At 36.7% G+C, this 17351-nt stretch overlaps 2 protein-coding genes across 2 annotated transcripts; both read right to left on the bottom strand.

The window, feature by feature from the left end:
* Window positions 1-1547: 1547 nt before the first annotated feature.
* On the bottom strand, window positions 1548-2777 carry LOC145312603 (uncharacterized). The gene is made up of 2 exons (XM_080151860.1): window positions 2127-2777; window positions 1548-1760 (listed from the first exon to the last, which is right to left on the bottom strand). Exons 1-2 carry the CDS (start codon window positions 2775-2777, stop codon window positions 1548-1550), a joined length of 864 nt encoding a protein of 287 aa, XP_080007986.1.
* A 5802-nt stretch (window positions 2778-8579) lies between these two features.
* Window positions 8580-11716, bottom strand: LOC145312602 (uncharacterized). Its single transcript, XM_080151859.1, has 3 exons — window positions 11620-11716; window positions 8962-10982; window positions 8580-8921 (listed from the first exon to the last, which is right to left on the bottom strand). The coding sequence occupies exons 1-3, from the start codon at window positions 11714-11716 to the stop codon at window positions 8580-8582; spliced, it is 2460 nt and encodes an 819-aa protein (XP_080007985.1).
* Between the last annotated feature and the right edge of the window lie 5635 nt (window positions 11717-17351).

Raw genomic sequence — 17351 nt, 5'->3', positions numbered from 1 at the left:
CCTTCAGTCTACTTAGATATTGGTTACAAAAAATATACGCTATTTACAGGTCCTCTATATATATCACAGCACAATTAAAATTCACGATTAATGCACAGGGATGGATATAAATGAAAGATCAGAGAAAAGGTACTGAGGCGCAAGTTCGATTAAATATCTATATACATAACCCTTAAAGCTAACAAGATTGAATAAATTGTGATATAAGGCTGAAATTAAAATTGTTAATATAATATTGAGAAAAGAAATTTAGTTCAACTATGACGAAGGTGATTGAGATTACACGAAGTTTTAAATTAGGGGAAAGAAAATACAACCTTATACCATTATTTCCTTACATACTAGGTTCCTTACAAGCTAACATGTAATGGTATAACAAAATAACAATGGTGTAAATTATTTGGTCTTGTACAGTATGAAAGTCATAACGTCTAATATTTTACTGAATAGTAATCACTATTTTGACTAGTTACATAGATTAAGAATTTTGTCACACGTGTCTGAGCAGTCTTTGTCTAATAAAATTTACAATGTCTATGACCAAGCTAACATTCGCCACTTCAACGCGTACGCTTAGGGCCGGCAGAACCCCGTCGCCGAGGGACACCTTCAGCATCGGACTCCTCTCTGCTGTTGTCCGACGAACGCGCAACTGAGGTCAGGCTAGCAGTCTCTGAGGCAGTCTCTGGTGGAAGAGATGGGGTGGGAGTCTCGACTGTAAGACGCAGCCGCTCTAAACCTCCAACCATTCTCTCTGGCAATGGGAACCGAATCTCACTACCCATGGAACCAAACTGGCTGGATGGTATATCGATCTCGAACACGTTCACCAGAGGAAGGGTATTTTCCGCTTCCTAAAATAGGGAAGTAAATATTAGTTAAAATAGAAAATCTTAACAAATAATCAGGGAGAAGTATAATAATGTTTACCCATATAGATAATTGAGCAGCCTTGATACTTTTAGAAAATTTTTATTAACTCCGCTAAAGTCATGATGCTAACCAATGGAACGGGAATAGCACCATGATTAAAATAACTTATTGTATATACGCATAGCTAAAGTCACCAACTTCTTTACCTCACGTCACGTAGTTTTGGCGACTAATAATATTAAACGAAGGTAGCAAACTTACCGCTGAAAGGTCCGCTGCAGATGGGGAATCAATTCGACTCAAGCATAGGGATGAACTATAGCTGGATCCTTCTGCAGACCCTCCAGAACCGGGTGGGCTAAACCTTAGCATGTTTGTATAGTGTTCCTCCAGATTGACTGAGTTGGTCGCCTAAAATATAATAAATCTTATTAGTTTAATCGCAATGCCAACAAAAGAATCTAGGAAAATCAGGAAATGAGAATGCCTAAAATCCTGTAAAGCTATATGATTAGGTAGCAATTCAACCCACTTTATACTAGAATTAAAATCCTAGATCGGTTCAAAAATGCTTATGCAACCATACATCTTAAGATTAATATTCTACCAATAAAAGAATTTTAGTTGCAAATACCTCTAGATACGTGTACAAATATACAGCCTCTTTCTAAAAATTAATAGAAAACTAAAGCATGGATACTTACATGTAAACGCTCTGTTTGATCAACGATCAACGGACGGAAGCCAGGACTTCCCGTCGAGGTTTCCAAGCCCGCAGGCACATTTCTTCCAGTAACCCGATCCTCAGTGGCAGACAAACAGTGTACGGCAAACAGGCCAATTCTGGACCTTACTTCTGCTGGAGTCGATGGACTAGCAGAGGGAGCCTAAAACAAAAGGAAAACATTAAAGTCTTGATCTAACATTTAAACCCCCAATGAGAAACGTACGGCACGAGCAAACTCTTAACCTTCCCAGAGGGAAATAATATTAGGTTGCTACTTAAGATTTTAGTAAATGTTAACTGGTATCTCAACTTAATTGCGGTAACCGAGCAGATTTCTCTGGCGACATAAAACGACGACAAACGGTGAGCGATATATATGGAAGAGCCGAAAGTCAACGTTGAGGAAGTGAGAATAGGACAGAACAACCCTGCAACAACATGATGCTTTATTAGACAAAACGGGTGGCTAGAAAAAAAAATTATACAAAACAAAAAAAAAGAAAATATACAACAGAAGAAAACTCACCTGTGTATCCGACAGAATATCATCAATCTCAGAGGACGCGGCTTCATACATGGTGTCCGACGGCTCCGCAGTTGGCGACATAGCCCCAGATCTAGTCCTGTTGGTCCTGTTACTGCAGTGAAGAAGCTCAATGGTCCTGACGCCTATGTTTCGGAGGCGCGTACATACATCTCTTATCCAGCAAGCCAGCGACCTGTCTGAGGTGTTGTCAATACGTGTAAGAGTCTCAAGCCCTACAGCGCCGAAGAAGACCACTATAAGAGCACATGAAAACAAGCCTAAACCCAACAACATGTTAATTAAGCCATCCATGTTGAATGTGTCCAGACTCGTCTTCTGGTCTCTCCCCAACTCGGCAGACCCAGAATCGCCTCCGGCAACATCGTCACCAATGTCACCGCAGGAGTTCTGCATCACCGAATTGAGGAGAGACCAGATGATTTGTATCGTTCTACTAAGCATCAGTGAGAGATGCTCGTTGCCGAACATCTCCCCTTGATCCCTTTCGGACTCTACAGTACTTGTACCCCCATAGTCATCGACATCAGCAAGGCTTGGCATCCCAGACTGGTCGCTGTACACTGAACTCGAGTCGTCTAAGGAGTTTTCAAGAAACGAGGAATTGGAAAGAGTGGCCGCAGCCGCCCTCATTGATTCCTCGAATCTTTCCTTAATATTCTGATGCGCGTCCAGGCTGTCAGGCACATACATTATGAGCAAATGTAAATTTAAAAATAGAGGACTAGTGATTCTGAAAGGCAATATAGTAAAGTTAATTTTATGAAAAAGACTGTACACACGAATGTTTTTTTTTGTATTTTAAGCAACTATGGTTGAACCTCCTAACCATTAAACTTTGATTTATCATCTAAAAGTAAAATTCTTTAAGTTAAAGAATATGTAATTAATTTTACATGATTCAACGCTTGAAAATAGCTATCGTTAAGCTATTCAAACATTAAAACTTTGTTTTATTAGATTCAATTAAGTTAAAGAATACGTAATTAATTTTACATGATTCAATGCTTAAAAATAGCTATCGCTGAGCTATCAAAAAACATATTCATTATGATGTATTAAGCAATTAAAAACTTATATACTAGCTAAATCTGAGTATCTTCACTGATGTTTTAAAAACACTTTCGATAAAGCTAGCTAAATATAATTTTTGTAAGCGACCATTTTTTTTTATAATATGGTTGAGTTACTCGTAACATAAATAACCTATCAATTAACGTCATTATAATTGAATTAAGTAAAAAGAAAATCTTATTTTTAAACCTATAGTAAAATTGTTTTAGAAGATTTGAATCAGGACTCAATAAGTTTTGATTATAAAAAGGGAACGCTGTAATCAAAAGTTAAAACGAATAGAATGATGGAACATATCTGTGTCAATATAAGTTTTGTTTACGATGAACGAATTTAACTTTTGCAGACGGAAAACGTAAACAAAACAAGGTACGTCAATTTACCTGATGACTCAGATATGTCCTATCAAAACTACAAATATTATATAGAATAAAATTGTCATATATTGAAGATGTACCCATATTGCTTCTAACCCACTTTCGTTTAAAAACACAGTGATAAAGGCCTTATCGACGAAGAAAATAAGATTCTTGAGTCTTAAATAGCGGCTAACGAATGCAATAATGGGCATATCAACAATCTATAACATAAAAACATTCATATAAAACAAACGGGTTACTATATTTTATCACTTTTATATAAATTCTCTTGGAATTTAGCGGTAAAATTAAACACTCGAACGCAAGCTCCGCTCGCAAAGACAATTATTATATAAATGAGCATAATTACTGGGCCGCCAGCTTTTTATAACCTCGCTCAAATCCAAACCCTATCACTTTTGACCGCCCAAACATAAACAAAGGGTTGACAACTTATTGTTACGTAAAATTTAATTACGGACGTCGAACGATATATTTTATAGATATTAAGTCTAAAAGGTACACTTGATAGCGACGTAATGTAAGATATTAGTCTTTAAAATGATTAAAATTTATTCATGATTAAAAATAACATAAATACAGCTAATACCAACAATGGTATAAACCATATGTACATATACAAAATATACAAACAAAGGGTTACCAACTATTGTTAGTAAAATCTTATATTTTTACATACATACGAGTAATGTAACCAAAGAAAATAATACGATATGTAAATACTAATTGTACTTATACATTTTTATATAAAATATTGTTTATATTCAGGAAACAGTTATATTTAACAGAAATAGAGATAACTAACCAATCCATTATAGGTCTATCTGTAACGAAAGAATTTCTAGAATATCCCAGGGATAAAAGGATTAATAAAAGATTATTAAAACTTCTTTTGTTTAGATTACCATAGCCAGGATACCCCAAGGAACCGGTTGGAGCACGCGCACTAACTCTTTTTAGGATCTACCATGGACCAGCCTGGAGATAACCTAGATGATCATGGAGTATTGGAGCCCTACCACCACCCTACCTTGGACGGATTGCGGTTGTGTTCCTGTCAACACCTTGACACTATAGACGAGAACAACAACATCATCACCACACCAGAGTACGATGGATTCTCAGAGAACCTGTCCATCACCATCAGGAATTTCTTGTTAAATACAGCCCTGACTACCAGAGAAGATAGTAGAGTGGAGACCGATAGTGACACTAGCTCCAGCAGCACACTGTCCCTCTCTACCAATGACCTCAACCAACTCTACTATGACCTGGAAAATCACTCAATCACCTTGGACGAGAATGGAAACGAGGTAGCACAAGTGGACGCCCTTGGCTACATATCTACCTCACCCCCAACCTCAACCTACACTTCGAACGAGAGCACTTCACCACCTAGTTCATCATCAGAAGAAGCTGAACTATCCAGAACAACCAACGCAAAAACATTTATTGATGTGACAATGTTAGATAAAACTAAACCCCTCAAGAAAAGAATGTATTCTATTTGGGAGGTTTATCATCTTGTATACCCAGCTATGAAACTACGCAAATCATACTTTCTTAATGGAAAGCGTATTTAACTTAGCTTGGAATACATTATAGTTTATTATATATGCCTATATACTGGGACTACTAAACTTTTTCTTTTTCTCTTTTTTCTTTTTTAACAACTTACCCCCATTGGAGATGCGATCCTCAATTTTCAAATTCTTTGAACGTACATATGAGACTTTTATAGAAATGCTTCGCATCCACAACTATCTATCTACGCTTGATATAAAATCAACACTTTATAGATCATATTATGAACCTTTGATTGACACGTGCCCTGCAATTAACTAGTAGCACTCAGGGGCAAGATACAATTACTTTAGCTAGGCCCAAGGCATTATTTGTATCAATTTATGCATTCATAGGCCTGTCTCTACCTATATGACACCATATACAGGTAACGACAGCCTATTCATGGTAATCTGTATGTGATTTGCTAATAGTATATGTTTATTAAAGATATTATGTTTATAGTTAATGTAATCATATAAACAACCAGTACATATATGTATGCCTACAACCATGCCTGATTTACGTCACATATTAACACACAGATATTTAATTGCACAGACAAACACTAAAATCCTGGTCCAGAGCTAATGTTATAGCATGTACCTCTTGAATTTATTCAGTTATTTACTAACTCTCCTACTATCAACTTCTCTTTCTGGCTTTAAAAGGTAATGACTTAGTTGTTTGGCATGCATTGTAGTTTAAATTTAGGCCCCTTAGTACTTAGCATGAATTGAGCTCAGGCCTTATGTTAGAACTCTAACACTTAGCACAATTCACTGCTTGGGACTTAGGGCACATTTCTGTCCTACTCTACTTATAATTTTAACACTTATCCTGTAAATATTTCCATACTTAACTTATGCACTTGTGATATAAATACACTTTATAAAAACATTTTCCTTCCTTAATACTTAATATGCTTATATAATTCTAATCGAATATCAAAACCAACCATTTATTCTTAGGTTAAAGCAACATAATACTTCGCGTGGGTCTTTTGTTGAGCTTCCACCAGCTCAACCAAATTCGTATTATACTTGTGGGAATAGAAGGTTAAGCATTCTAAACAAGCGAACCGACGATGAGAATGTCTATGTGTATTGCAGTAAAATTAGGTTTTAGTAGTACTCATAGAAGAGCGGTCTCCATACCTAAATATGGACAAACGCCCCATTCGCACACACATTTTGATTTAGATCAAAATGAAAGCTTAAGATATCAAAAGAAAAAAAATTCCAACTACAATGAAGTTTACCTGGGTGATGCTGTACCTCCTGTACATGATGGCCATCCTGGTGACCCCCTTGCAGCCCAGCATTTACAACGTCTTCATAGACACACTTGAATTCTCCATCACAGAAGTATTCTGTCTCCTCCTCTTCAAATATCATAACTCTATCCCAATGTCTCACAAAACTGTCCTCAACTTTCTGATGAAAGTTTTAACTGTCTGTTATGGATTCATCTTCCTCTCGCATTGGTTTACATCAATATTTTTTAACCTGATGACCACCTGGAGCCTGGGAATGCTGGAGAGCTATCCGTCAGCGGTTTGTTTTATTCTTGATGCGGATTTTCCCCATTGGCTGTTTCTGATTAATATTATCCTGATAATAATGCTGCATGCCTGCTTTACTGCTTATCCCAGCACATTTCTCAACTGGAATGAAAATGTTCTAAAGATCGTAATTTATATTTTCAACCTTGTTTGTTTGGTCCTGTTTGCATTGGAGAAGTGGACTGAGTCGTTTTGTGGAAAGATTTTGAATTCGCAGCTGACTAAAAAACTGAAACTTGAGGTGGATATTGTTCTTTACAAAGGTAAAGGGTGAATGGATTTAAAAATTGGATGATAGGTATTTACTAAGTATATTTGCGATAACTTTTATTTAATGAAATCTTCCAATTTTTAACATGTACAAAACGGCCTGCTTAATTGCTTCAAGATCCACGTTAGATCTATATAGGAAATAAATGTCTATAAACGAGCTCAAATTTTCCAAGGAATATTTGTTTAAAACTCATAGTGCTCCAATAATCCATAATAAACTCTCATTGCCCAGAACTATAAGACCCATTATTTTACTTTATTAAAAATAAATTCCTTTTTTTAATTTCATGTTGCTATTTACCTTATATTGATGTATTTAATTTCTAATAATAAAAAAGAAAATTTTAACTTATAATATAATAAATTTAAGAAAATTCTGTTTTAAAAGAATTCGATTGTGGCGACATTTTGTGTGTTCAAATATTAAACTAAAATTGTAATCATCATTATTAACCCTTTGGTGATGGTAATGTAAAGAAAAAAATATAATTTAAAAAATCTTTTTAAAATCATTTAAATTATTAAATATTTACTTTCTTTTAGTTAGTAATGCCGGGTGAGGAAAATAGATTTATTGAGAAATAGATATGCATATAGAAAACTAGCCAATAGGGAGATAATTATATCGAGCCAACTCTAGTATTTGTATATACATAAACTTTTATAGGGAAGGTGTAAGTGGTAAGGAAAACCCGTTACAATACAATGCACTAATCTTTCCTGAAATATCCAACCCCTATGCACCTCTCTCTCTCTCTCTCTCCAGGGCGTTCACCTCCGCTAGAGGTTTGCCCCCCTCCTGGACTGGCAAGTTTTCTGGTGTCGGGCCATATTGGTTTTTGCAAATTCTCCGTTACAGAAGCTACACCTTCCTCGTTCGGCTCTGTATTTTCTCGGGGCTCTGACCTCCCTCTCCTCCTGCCCCTCTCCACAGTTTCTTCTGTGTCTTGCATAATTGCTGCGACTTATTGACTTGTTACAGTTATCACATTTTCTTAAATCCTGATTCTCTTCCATTTTCCCATTACATGACTTTTTGTGGTTTATTAAGTTGGTTTCAAATTGAAAGACTTGGTTACATAAATTGCACTCAAATGTTACTTTTTGACTAGATTTTTCATGGATACGTTTGGTGTGGTTGACTAGTCCAGCTTTTGACATACACACCTTCCTACAATCTTCCCAAGAGCAAGTGTATGTCTCTGGTTCCTCTCGGAGCTGGTTTCTCTCTCCTCTCTCTTCTGTGTTTCTCTTTCCTCCTCTCCTCTCCCACTTCTCTAGATGCTTCATCCTGGTCATGACTCTGCTTTTCCACTCTTTTCGGTTCAAAGTCTCCTTTCCGATAGTTGTGTAGTCTATTCCTCCTTCCTTCAATAGCTTCTTCCAGTATAATACAGTCTTTCTCTTCTTTCCTTTCATCTTAGGCGCACTCTCAAGGTCTTCAAGCCATCCAAGTGTCACAGCCTTGACCTTTCTGTCATCACTCATTCTCATGACATGACCAATTCTCTCCAGACACCTCTTTTCTATTTTATACCTGACAGACTTCACTCCAAGCTCATTCCTTAAATCCTGCATATTCTAGTTCTCCTCTTGCATTTGTCTGAGTGGCTGTTTGTGTTTTCTGCTCCAAACATGTCTGTACATTCGGTCCATTGTACTCTGTAGTTTCTTGACCTCTCTGACCTGCCAAGTTCTAGCTTGACAATCAAACAGCATAGTGCTTTCACAACAAGCCTCCACCACCCGTGCTTGTGTCTTTTTGGACAGCTTTGAGCCTTTTAGTCGGGCCTTTACCTTGCTCCAAGCTGCTCCTGCTCTCTTGATTCTCTGTCTCACGTCCTCTGCTGGTCCCAGGTAGCTCCCTAGGACTCTGATTTTGTCTCCTTCATCCGTTCCAAACACCAACTCCTCCTCTTTATCCTCGTTGTTCCTTTCCTCAAATCTCCATCTCTTTCTTTACCTCTGCTAGTCCAACTGTCAGCTCCTTCCTCTTTCCAATCACAGTTGTGTCGTCAGCAAACAGTCCTTGGTCCATTCTGATTCTCTTAGACTCTGAGTTGTATTTCTCCCAGGTGCTGCCTCCTGGGAATGAAGATCCTGGTACCCAATTAAAGGCTAGTCCTGGCTCCATGTCCATCTCGTCCGCTTTTCTCTTTCTGGCTTTTCCTGCTGATCTCATCACTGCTTGATGATATATATTGAAAAGACCAGGTGAAGATGGGCAACCCTCCCGGAGACCTCTTTCAGGTACCCAAGCTTCACTTTCTCCTTCTCTTCCTCTCACTCTATACATCGTTGCTTCATGTAGGTCTTTAAGAATTCTAAGGGCTCTTGGTCCAATCCCATACTTCTGGAGTATTCCCCAGAGTGCAGGCCTGTTTACTCTGGGATAGGCCTTTCGTAAGTCCAGAAGTTTGGCCACTGGTTCATCCTCTCTGTCAAGTGGTGTCTCATTTTCCTCCATTCTCCTTCTCAAGTCAACTGTATCCTCTCTCATTCTCACCATCATCTGTGTTACATCACACGTTGAACGTCCTTTTCTGAATCCACACTGATCATCATCTAGTAAGTCCATTTCCTCTGACCAAATCCTGATCCTCTCAGCCATGATACGAGCTACAATCCTACTGGCCATTGCCAGCAGCACCACACCTCTGTATTTGTTGGGATCGTCTCTGTCGCCTTTCTTGTGCAGTGGTATCACCAGTCCAGTCTTTAGGTCTGTTTCCCAATTCTCTTGTCCATTCATAAACATATATTGTACTGTCTCTATGACCTTATCTATCATTCTCTCTCCTCCTCTCATCAGGTATATCAACCGAACTCCATCTCCTCCTGGTGCCGACTCTCTCATTTTCTTCATCTGTGTAATTATTTCTTCTCTGTCTGGAACTGCATCAAGCATCTCTCTCCATTCTCTGGCTTTCTCTGTCTGGCTAATGTCAATGACCTCTTCAACAACTTCGTTTATCTCTTCAGGAGTGTTTTCAAATCTGTCCTTTGAAACTTTTTCAAAGTATGTCTTAAATTCAGCTGTAGTTATTTTTGTTGTCTGTTCAGGTCCTTTCCAGTCACGTTTTCCAAGTTCTTTTAAGGTTTTGTATACAGTGCCAAACTCTCCTTTCTCTCCAGCTTCTTTACATTTACTTATGATGTCCTCCCACCACTGTCTCTCCCAAGTCTTGAGTTCTCTTTTCATCTCCTTTCTTGCTGACTTAAGTTCTTCTCTGGCTCTGTCAAGTTCTGCTCCTTCATTTACTCTTTCTCTGATCTCGTTTCTCCTGTTCACTGCTCCACTGACTCTGCTACTTAGTTCTTGTAATCTGTCCTCCTTTCCAACCATCCATGGGTTCTCCAATCTTTTTTCCTCCTCTCCACATACTTCCTTTGCTGCGGCTATTGAAGTATTGACAATCTCTGTCCAACCTGTCTCATTTTCTCCTCTTTCTCTGTCTTCATTCTCTTCAAACAGCTCATTAACCTTTATCTTGAACTGCTCTGCTGTCTCAGGGTTTCTAAGCCTTTCCCATCTTATTTTAGGAATTCTCTTTTTCTGTTCTGTGTCCCAGTGCCATTTCTTTATTTCAATAACCAGTTTCTTTGGTTTGTGGTCTGAAATAGTCATCTCTCCTACGGTGTTTAATTTTCTTACATGTCTGTGTCTCCTCTCCTTCTGCATCATAAAACCATCTAACTCATACCATTGCCCATTCATTATGTTGAACCAAGTTCCACGTTTTTTGTGGTTATAAAAGCTGTTTAAATATGCCAAGTTATTTTCTTCGCACCATTGAGCTAGTTGCATTCCTTTCTCATTTGACTCTCTGAGGCCATATTTTCCACATATTCCAGGTATTTCATTGTTGCCGCCAATATGTGCATTAAAATCTCCGCCCAGTATTACTATTTCCTCTTTCCTCGCCCATCCTAAGTGTTCTGTTAATTTATCTTTGGTATTTTCAATCTCCTCGTCATTGTTTCCTTTCCAAACAGGTAAATATGTTGCAGTTAGAGCTAGTCCTCTTGTCTTGACTGACACCGAACGTTCTGATACTTTGCATTTCTGTCCTTCCTTGTTCTATCCTGTAAGTAGGTCTCCTCTCAGTAGTATTCCTGCTCTCTCTGAGTGAACAATAGCTGCTAAATTTTCTCCTTCCCCCAGCCATGCTACTCCAGGTCTGTCTGCTTTAATTTCACTGAGTAAAACTGCGTCCCAATTCTGTCTTGATGTATATTCTGCTACTCGTCTTGCTTTTCTTTTCTGTCTGTCTCTAAGTGACCTTCTCTGTACATTCCAGGTGACTATTGTATATTTTCTTTTCTGTCCATTGTTGTCTGTGTCTTCTCTCTGTTCTCTTTTTCTTCTCCTTTTCTCATATCTTCTTTCACGTCTTGCTCTTTTTCCTTCCTCCGTTTTGTTCCTAATCCCCGGTCCTGGGTTTGGGTGTATTGTCCATAGTTTAGACAATATGTAAGCCCTCCTACTTCTATCCGACTCCGACTCCTTCTCCTTGCCAGCCCTGTTGGGCCTTCGCCAATAGATTTTTATAGAGAGGACAGGGGTGGCTGATCCCTCCCCCCTCTGCTGCCTAAAAAAGAGGCGTCTGGAAGTTCTTGCTCTCGCAGTACCCGTCCACACTTGCCTCTCCGGCCTCCTGGTTCTCTTTGCCACGCCATCGGTGTTCCCCACTTGTGCCCCTGGGAGGCGAAACCATTCCACAAGTCCCCTATGCACCATGCCATCCAGAGCGAGAAGGGACAATGGGCTGTTTATTACACTAGTCCTCAAAGTTTTTTGCGAACGTTTTTTTATTCATTGACTAAAAAACTTGTGTTACGTGAATTTATTTTGATTGGTTGGTTAAAAAATTTGAGTGTTCAAACGTTTCAACCACTAATTTTACAGTATGTACATAGATTTTTCGGCAATTATATTATCCTTTTAGATACCTGCATTGATAGATTTTTGAATTTAGTATTTATGAACGAAAATATCTATGAATATTTTATAAGTTTAAATTCTAGCGTATGTTGCTTCTAGTGTTTGTCGCACTTTAGAAATTCTATCGTTTGTCGCGAAATTGAAAATTCTACTGTTTGTTGCAGTCTAGTGTTTGGCGCATCTATTGTTTGTGTGTTTGGCGTTTGACGCATCTACTGTTTGTCTGTCTAGCGTTTGTCGCATCTACTGTTTGATGTATCTAGTGTTTGACGTAGTACCATGTATCTGTACCTCTAAGAAAATTTTGAAAATTTACCAATTTTTCTTTTCCATTTACTCATAACCAACATAGGGGGTGCCCTACACTCACTGGTCCTGTGTGTAATGGCACTTTTATCCGTTCTTATATCCAAAACTATCATCTGCTACAGAAAGAAAAAGGGGGGCTTTCACATAAAGTACCTTTATAATTGATAATCACCTCCATAACCTTTATTTTATATAAATAAAAGGAGGTAGGGGTGAAGTTTGTTTGTTTATTACTTTAGGTCAGTTTATATTAAGGGTTCCTCGCAGGGGCTAGACTTGGGAAAAATTTTTATTTAAAAATAAGGGGGGGGGGGGGGAATAGTTATCAGTGCTCAACAGGCAGTTTATGTGAAAGCACCGACAACAGGTTCAGATAACTGTCTGGAGGCGAAACAACAAAATTGGAGCATTTATTCAGTCATCTTCACGTGACCGAGATAATTTTGAATTAGAACGAAGGAATGACAATATGAATCAAGCTGCTGCCCCTACTAGTAGAATTATACACGTTAGACCAGCAAGTGACGCTACAGCTGCTAATGATAACAACACTGAAGATGTTAGAAATGATCACGATCATGTGGAAGCTGCCAACTATAACCTAGATGCTGTCGGTCTCTGTGTCATCATAGTATCTATATTCTTTATGGGGATAATTAGATTTCTGAAAAATATGGATTTGGAAGAAAATTGGAAGACTGTTGTAGCATTTCTGTATGATTGGTTGCATCTGGCAATTGAGCGGGCATTTGGAGCCTCCCTCCCCCTGTATTTCCTACTGAGAAAGGATCATTCCAAGGCTTATGCTAAACGAAAGCTAGTTGGGTTCATATCCAAATATGTTGTGTTGAAATCAGGTATAAATTTGTGAATTAAGGGGGTTATCCAGGGATCTAAAGAGATACGACAATGGTCGAAAAATAGATGTACATCCCCAATGATGATACACAAAATTTGTCCTTCTGTAGATTACAATTAGTGGTTGAAACGTATGGACAACTAAATGAACCAACCAATCAAAATTGAATTAAGAGTCTCTAAAGTTATAATTCTAACGAATTAGAAGCCTTTATTGTAAAACATTGAGGACTTGTGTAATAAATAGCCCAATGTCCCCTCCCTCCCTTGAGATTATCCCTTTAAAAAAAATTAAAGCATAACCTGGTTGGTTCAACCGTTAACGAGATTCAAAGCATCAAACGGACAGATAGACATCTTATTACTTTGTATTATAGATATAAGGGGTATATATATATATATTAGGGCGGGTTCATATCTGAATTAGACAAAGAGGGGATATGCAACAAATAAAATTAACCTTTAAAACATTTCTGACCGAAAAAGAATTTTAAAAAATTGAGTTTTAGAACGCGACCACTAAAAAATATATTTGATTACTTATTAATATGCAAAGACGACATTCAAATTTTTTTTTGAATCAGAACTATGGCTTCATGGTGCTCCCTGGAAAGGCCTCGAGGAGCTGAATCAGGAACTTTTGTCCGTTTCAAAATATCTCGTTCCTAGCCTTAGAAATCACTTACAAAACACATTTTTAAAAGGTTTATTGAGAATTGTCCAATTTGTAGAGTTTTTTTTAGATTTTCTCAGGCTAGGAACGAGATTTTTTGAAACGGTCAAAAGTTCCTGATTCTACTCCTCAATGCCTTTCCTGGGAGCACCATGAAGCCATAGTTCTGATTCAATAAATTTTTTACTCCCATTTACAAATAGCTATACAATTGAATGTCTGGTCGTCAGCGGTTTTAAGACTTAGGATAAATTTTAAATCATCCAGAGGTGTATTATACTCATACAAATCATTTGCAGATCCCCGCTTTGGCCTCAGAAAAAAAAATGTCCAAAATCGACCCACCCTAATATATATATGCTCGTAGCTGGCTAAAATAACGCGACTTCTCATCCACTCCCTTAGCCCCATTCTCTCCCCTTCTACCGGAAGAATGAACTGACCAATAAATGAGGTCCATATTAGCAAGCTGAATTAACGACTAATTTTGTCCTGTCAATATATTCCTACATGTCCTATATAGATTTTTATGTTTCAGATGCCAGAGTAAGAAATAATCCTTCTGCCTAATCAAATATCTGGTATCTTAAAGGATAAGACAATGGACGATAAATTAATGTACACCCCCGATATTGATGAACAAAATTACCCATACTGAGTCCCCAGTTGTTTCATTCCAACGAGAATGTTTTTAAAAACTTTGTAATTTCCCGTTCATTGTCTTCTCCCTACCTGTATGTTAGGGCGGGTTCATATCGGAATTAGACAAAGCGGGGATATGCAACAGATAAAATTAACCCTGAAAACATTTCTGACCGAAAAAGAATTTAAAAAAATTGAGTTTTAGAACACGACCACTTAAAAATATAATTCGTTACTTATTAATATGCAAAGACGACATTCAAAAAATTTTTTGAATCAGAACTATGCCTTCATGGTGCTCCCTGGAAAGGCCTTGAGGAGCTGAATCAGGAACTTTTGTCCGTTTAAAAATATCTCGTTCCTAGCCTTAGAAATCACTAAAAAACCACAATTTTTTAAGGTTTATTGAGAATTGTCCAATTTGTAGAGGTTTTTTAGATTTTCTCAGGCTAGGAACGAGATTTTTTGAAACGGACAAAAGTTCCTGACTCAGCTCCTCAAGGCCTTACCAGGGAGCACCATGAAGCCATAGTTCTGATTCAATAAATTTTTGACTCCCATTTACAAATAGCTTTACAATTGAATGTCTGGTCGTCAGCGGTTTTAAGACTTAGGATAAATTTTAAATCATCCAGAGGTGTATTATATCTATATAAATTGAGTGCAGATCCCCGCTTTGGCCTCAGAAAAAAAATGTCCAAAATCGACCCACCCTACTGTATGTGTATATATAATCATGTTTTTTTATGTATCAAAATAATCTCCGAACCTCTACAAAAAAAATCAATCGATTATATTTTCATAGTCTATCACAAAATGTCTTGTGTTAATTGTTTTATGTTATACTGTACATTTTAATGAAACATATTTAAAATATTAAAATTTTTATTTAAGTGTGTCTTATTAAACATAAATTTTAAAATATTTTTATTTAAAATTTAAAGAAAAAGTTTTTTTAGAGGATATTTTTCCAGGGCCAATTTTTATTATAGGAATGGAAATAACCTCCCCCAAAATAGTATTAAATGAAAAAACTTCACTGTGAAGGAGGTCCATATCAGTCCAGCGGCTAGCGAGAATCTTCAGAACAGATAGACACACAAATAGAGACATCCTGTTACTGTAAAATAAGGATGTATTACTCGACCAAAAACTTAGATGTTTTGCTGTCGAAAAATTAATCTTTCTTGTTATATCGTTATTCATGAAATAATAGTTATTTATCGCAGTGTATTATAAACAGTTTTCTATGGATATATATATTTTTATATTCGTAGAAAACGCATGAGGTAAAAATGAGAAAACTGAATATAAAACGATACATTATTTTTCAGTGTGTCTTAGAACCTATTCTACTCCAGCGGATATTAATCGTTTTCGAAGCCTTACTGAGAAAAAAAAATAAACAGAATATTAAAATATACTTGTAGCTTTGCCCATAGCTTCTAGGGACAAAGCTCCTAGTTGGGTGTGGGATGTTATAATCCACCTAATGTGTATCTAGTTCTTATATACAGATTTTGTAATAATCAGTTTAGCGGTTTGAGGAATTTTAAGGGAAAAACGGAGGTACAGACAGACGGACATTGTTCTACTTTGTATTTTTCAGTAGGCGTCTAATCGGCCACTTCAAAAATATTTTGTTAATCTTAAAATTATAAATTGTAAGTCTTAAATAAAATCATAATTTATGTCAGTAGGTAATTCATTATTTAAAATTTAGGATATTAAAATGATGTCATATTTAAGGAGAGAAACCGGCTATTTAATTGTAAATTATACAGGTAGAGAGTAGAGTCTAATCGGTTCAGCGGATACCGAGATCTTAAGCTTTAGACAGACATCTACTTTGGGAATCAGTATATTTTACAGTCTAAAATGTCCCCTTCCCTCCTAAAATTTTAAAAACATTAACATTAACTGTAAATTGATTAAAATTTGACCATATATTGATTTTTAGTTAAGATATTAATTGATTGAATTTACAAAGAAGAGACAAAAATAATTGTTTGTAAAACAAGGAAGGATGGCAATATCCAAAGTAGCGAAGCACGAAAAAAATCTTAAGTGGCAAAATGAACTAACGGTGGGCATGTAAAAATAAACAATTTGGCCGTGCGGAGGTTTTTAAGCTATTTTACCCTAACCACCTAAAGAAAAAAATGCACACCCTTAAAAAAAAATTGAATGAAAAATCAGTTATTTTTCCGAAGCTGTGGTTTGTACAGACGTATGTATTGTATACCCTGCTTTATGTAGAGTAACTAGGCTAATAATACTTAATTATCTAAAATAAAGTAGCCTAAAATTTCGATAACTTCTGAACCAATTGAATTTTCAAATATAGGGAGGATTGACATAGGTCCTGGGATGTTTTTAGGCTACAGAGCCCCTAGATGATTTTAGAGATGATTTGCTATTACATAATGATATATTTTTATCTTGAGGCATCTTAAAAGACGGTACAAAGAAAACGTTGTGTTTTTTCTAATTCAAAAAGAAACTCTTTTATTTACTAAGTATATTTGCGATTACTTTTATTTAACATATATGAAGCTTCTTTAAAATTAAGAACTCTATCGGTTCAGTGGTTAGTGAGATATTGACAAATATATAATAGTTGTTTATTGCATCGTATTACAGACAGCTTTCCTCAGGCATAAAAAATATAAGATTAAAACCTGTTTTGTTAGCCCCGAACGGCAGAAAGCCCAGGTTAACAAAAATAGTATTATTCTTATGATTCGTTGAAATAATCTGAAATTATATTCTATACATGATTTTTCAGTATGGCTGAGAATTCAGCAAATATTAATCGGTTTTGAAGCATTACATAGTTTTTAAATGGCAAAGATTTTCACAAAAATTTAAATTTATGTTTGTCCCTTTAAATGACTTGTTTTAATTAATAGGATTTATGCTTTAA

The sequence above is a fragment of the Acartia tonsa genome, chromosome 2, assembly GCF_053477335.1.
Source record: "Acartia tonsa isolate MP-2025a chromosome 2, ASM5347733v1, whole genome shotgun sequence".
NCBI lineage: Eukaryota > Metazoa > Arthropoda > Copepoda > Calanoida > Acartiidae > Acartia > Acartia tonsa.
This window is presented reverse-complemented; position numbering and strand designations above follow the sequence as displayed.

Coding starts and splice junctions, on each gene's coding strand:
- LOC145312602 (XM_080151859.1), bottom strand. CDS start 11,716: ATGGTTTCGCCTCCCAGGGGCACAAGTGGGGAACACCGATGGCGTGGC. Junction 10,983..11,619: donor TGTGGACGGGTACTGCGAGA/GCAAGAACTTCC, acceptor CTGTTTGGAAAG/GAAACAATGACGAGGAGATT. Junction 8,922..8,961: donor TGACAGTTGGACTAGCAGAG/GTAAAGAAAGAG, acceptor AGGAACAACGAG/GATAAAGAGGAGGAGTTGGT.
- LOC145312603 (XM_080151860.1), bottom strand. CDS start 2,777: ATGAGGGCGGCTGCGGCCACTCTTTCCAATTCCTCGTTTCTTGAAAAC. Junction 1,761..2,126: donor ATATTCTGTCGGATACACAG/GTGAGTTTTCTT, acceptor CTTTTGTTTTAG/GCTCCCTCTGCTAGTCCATC.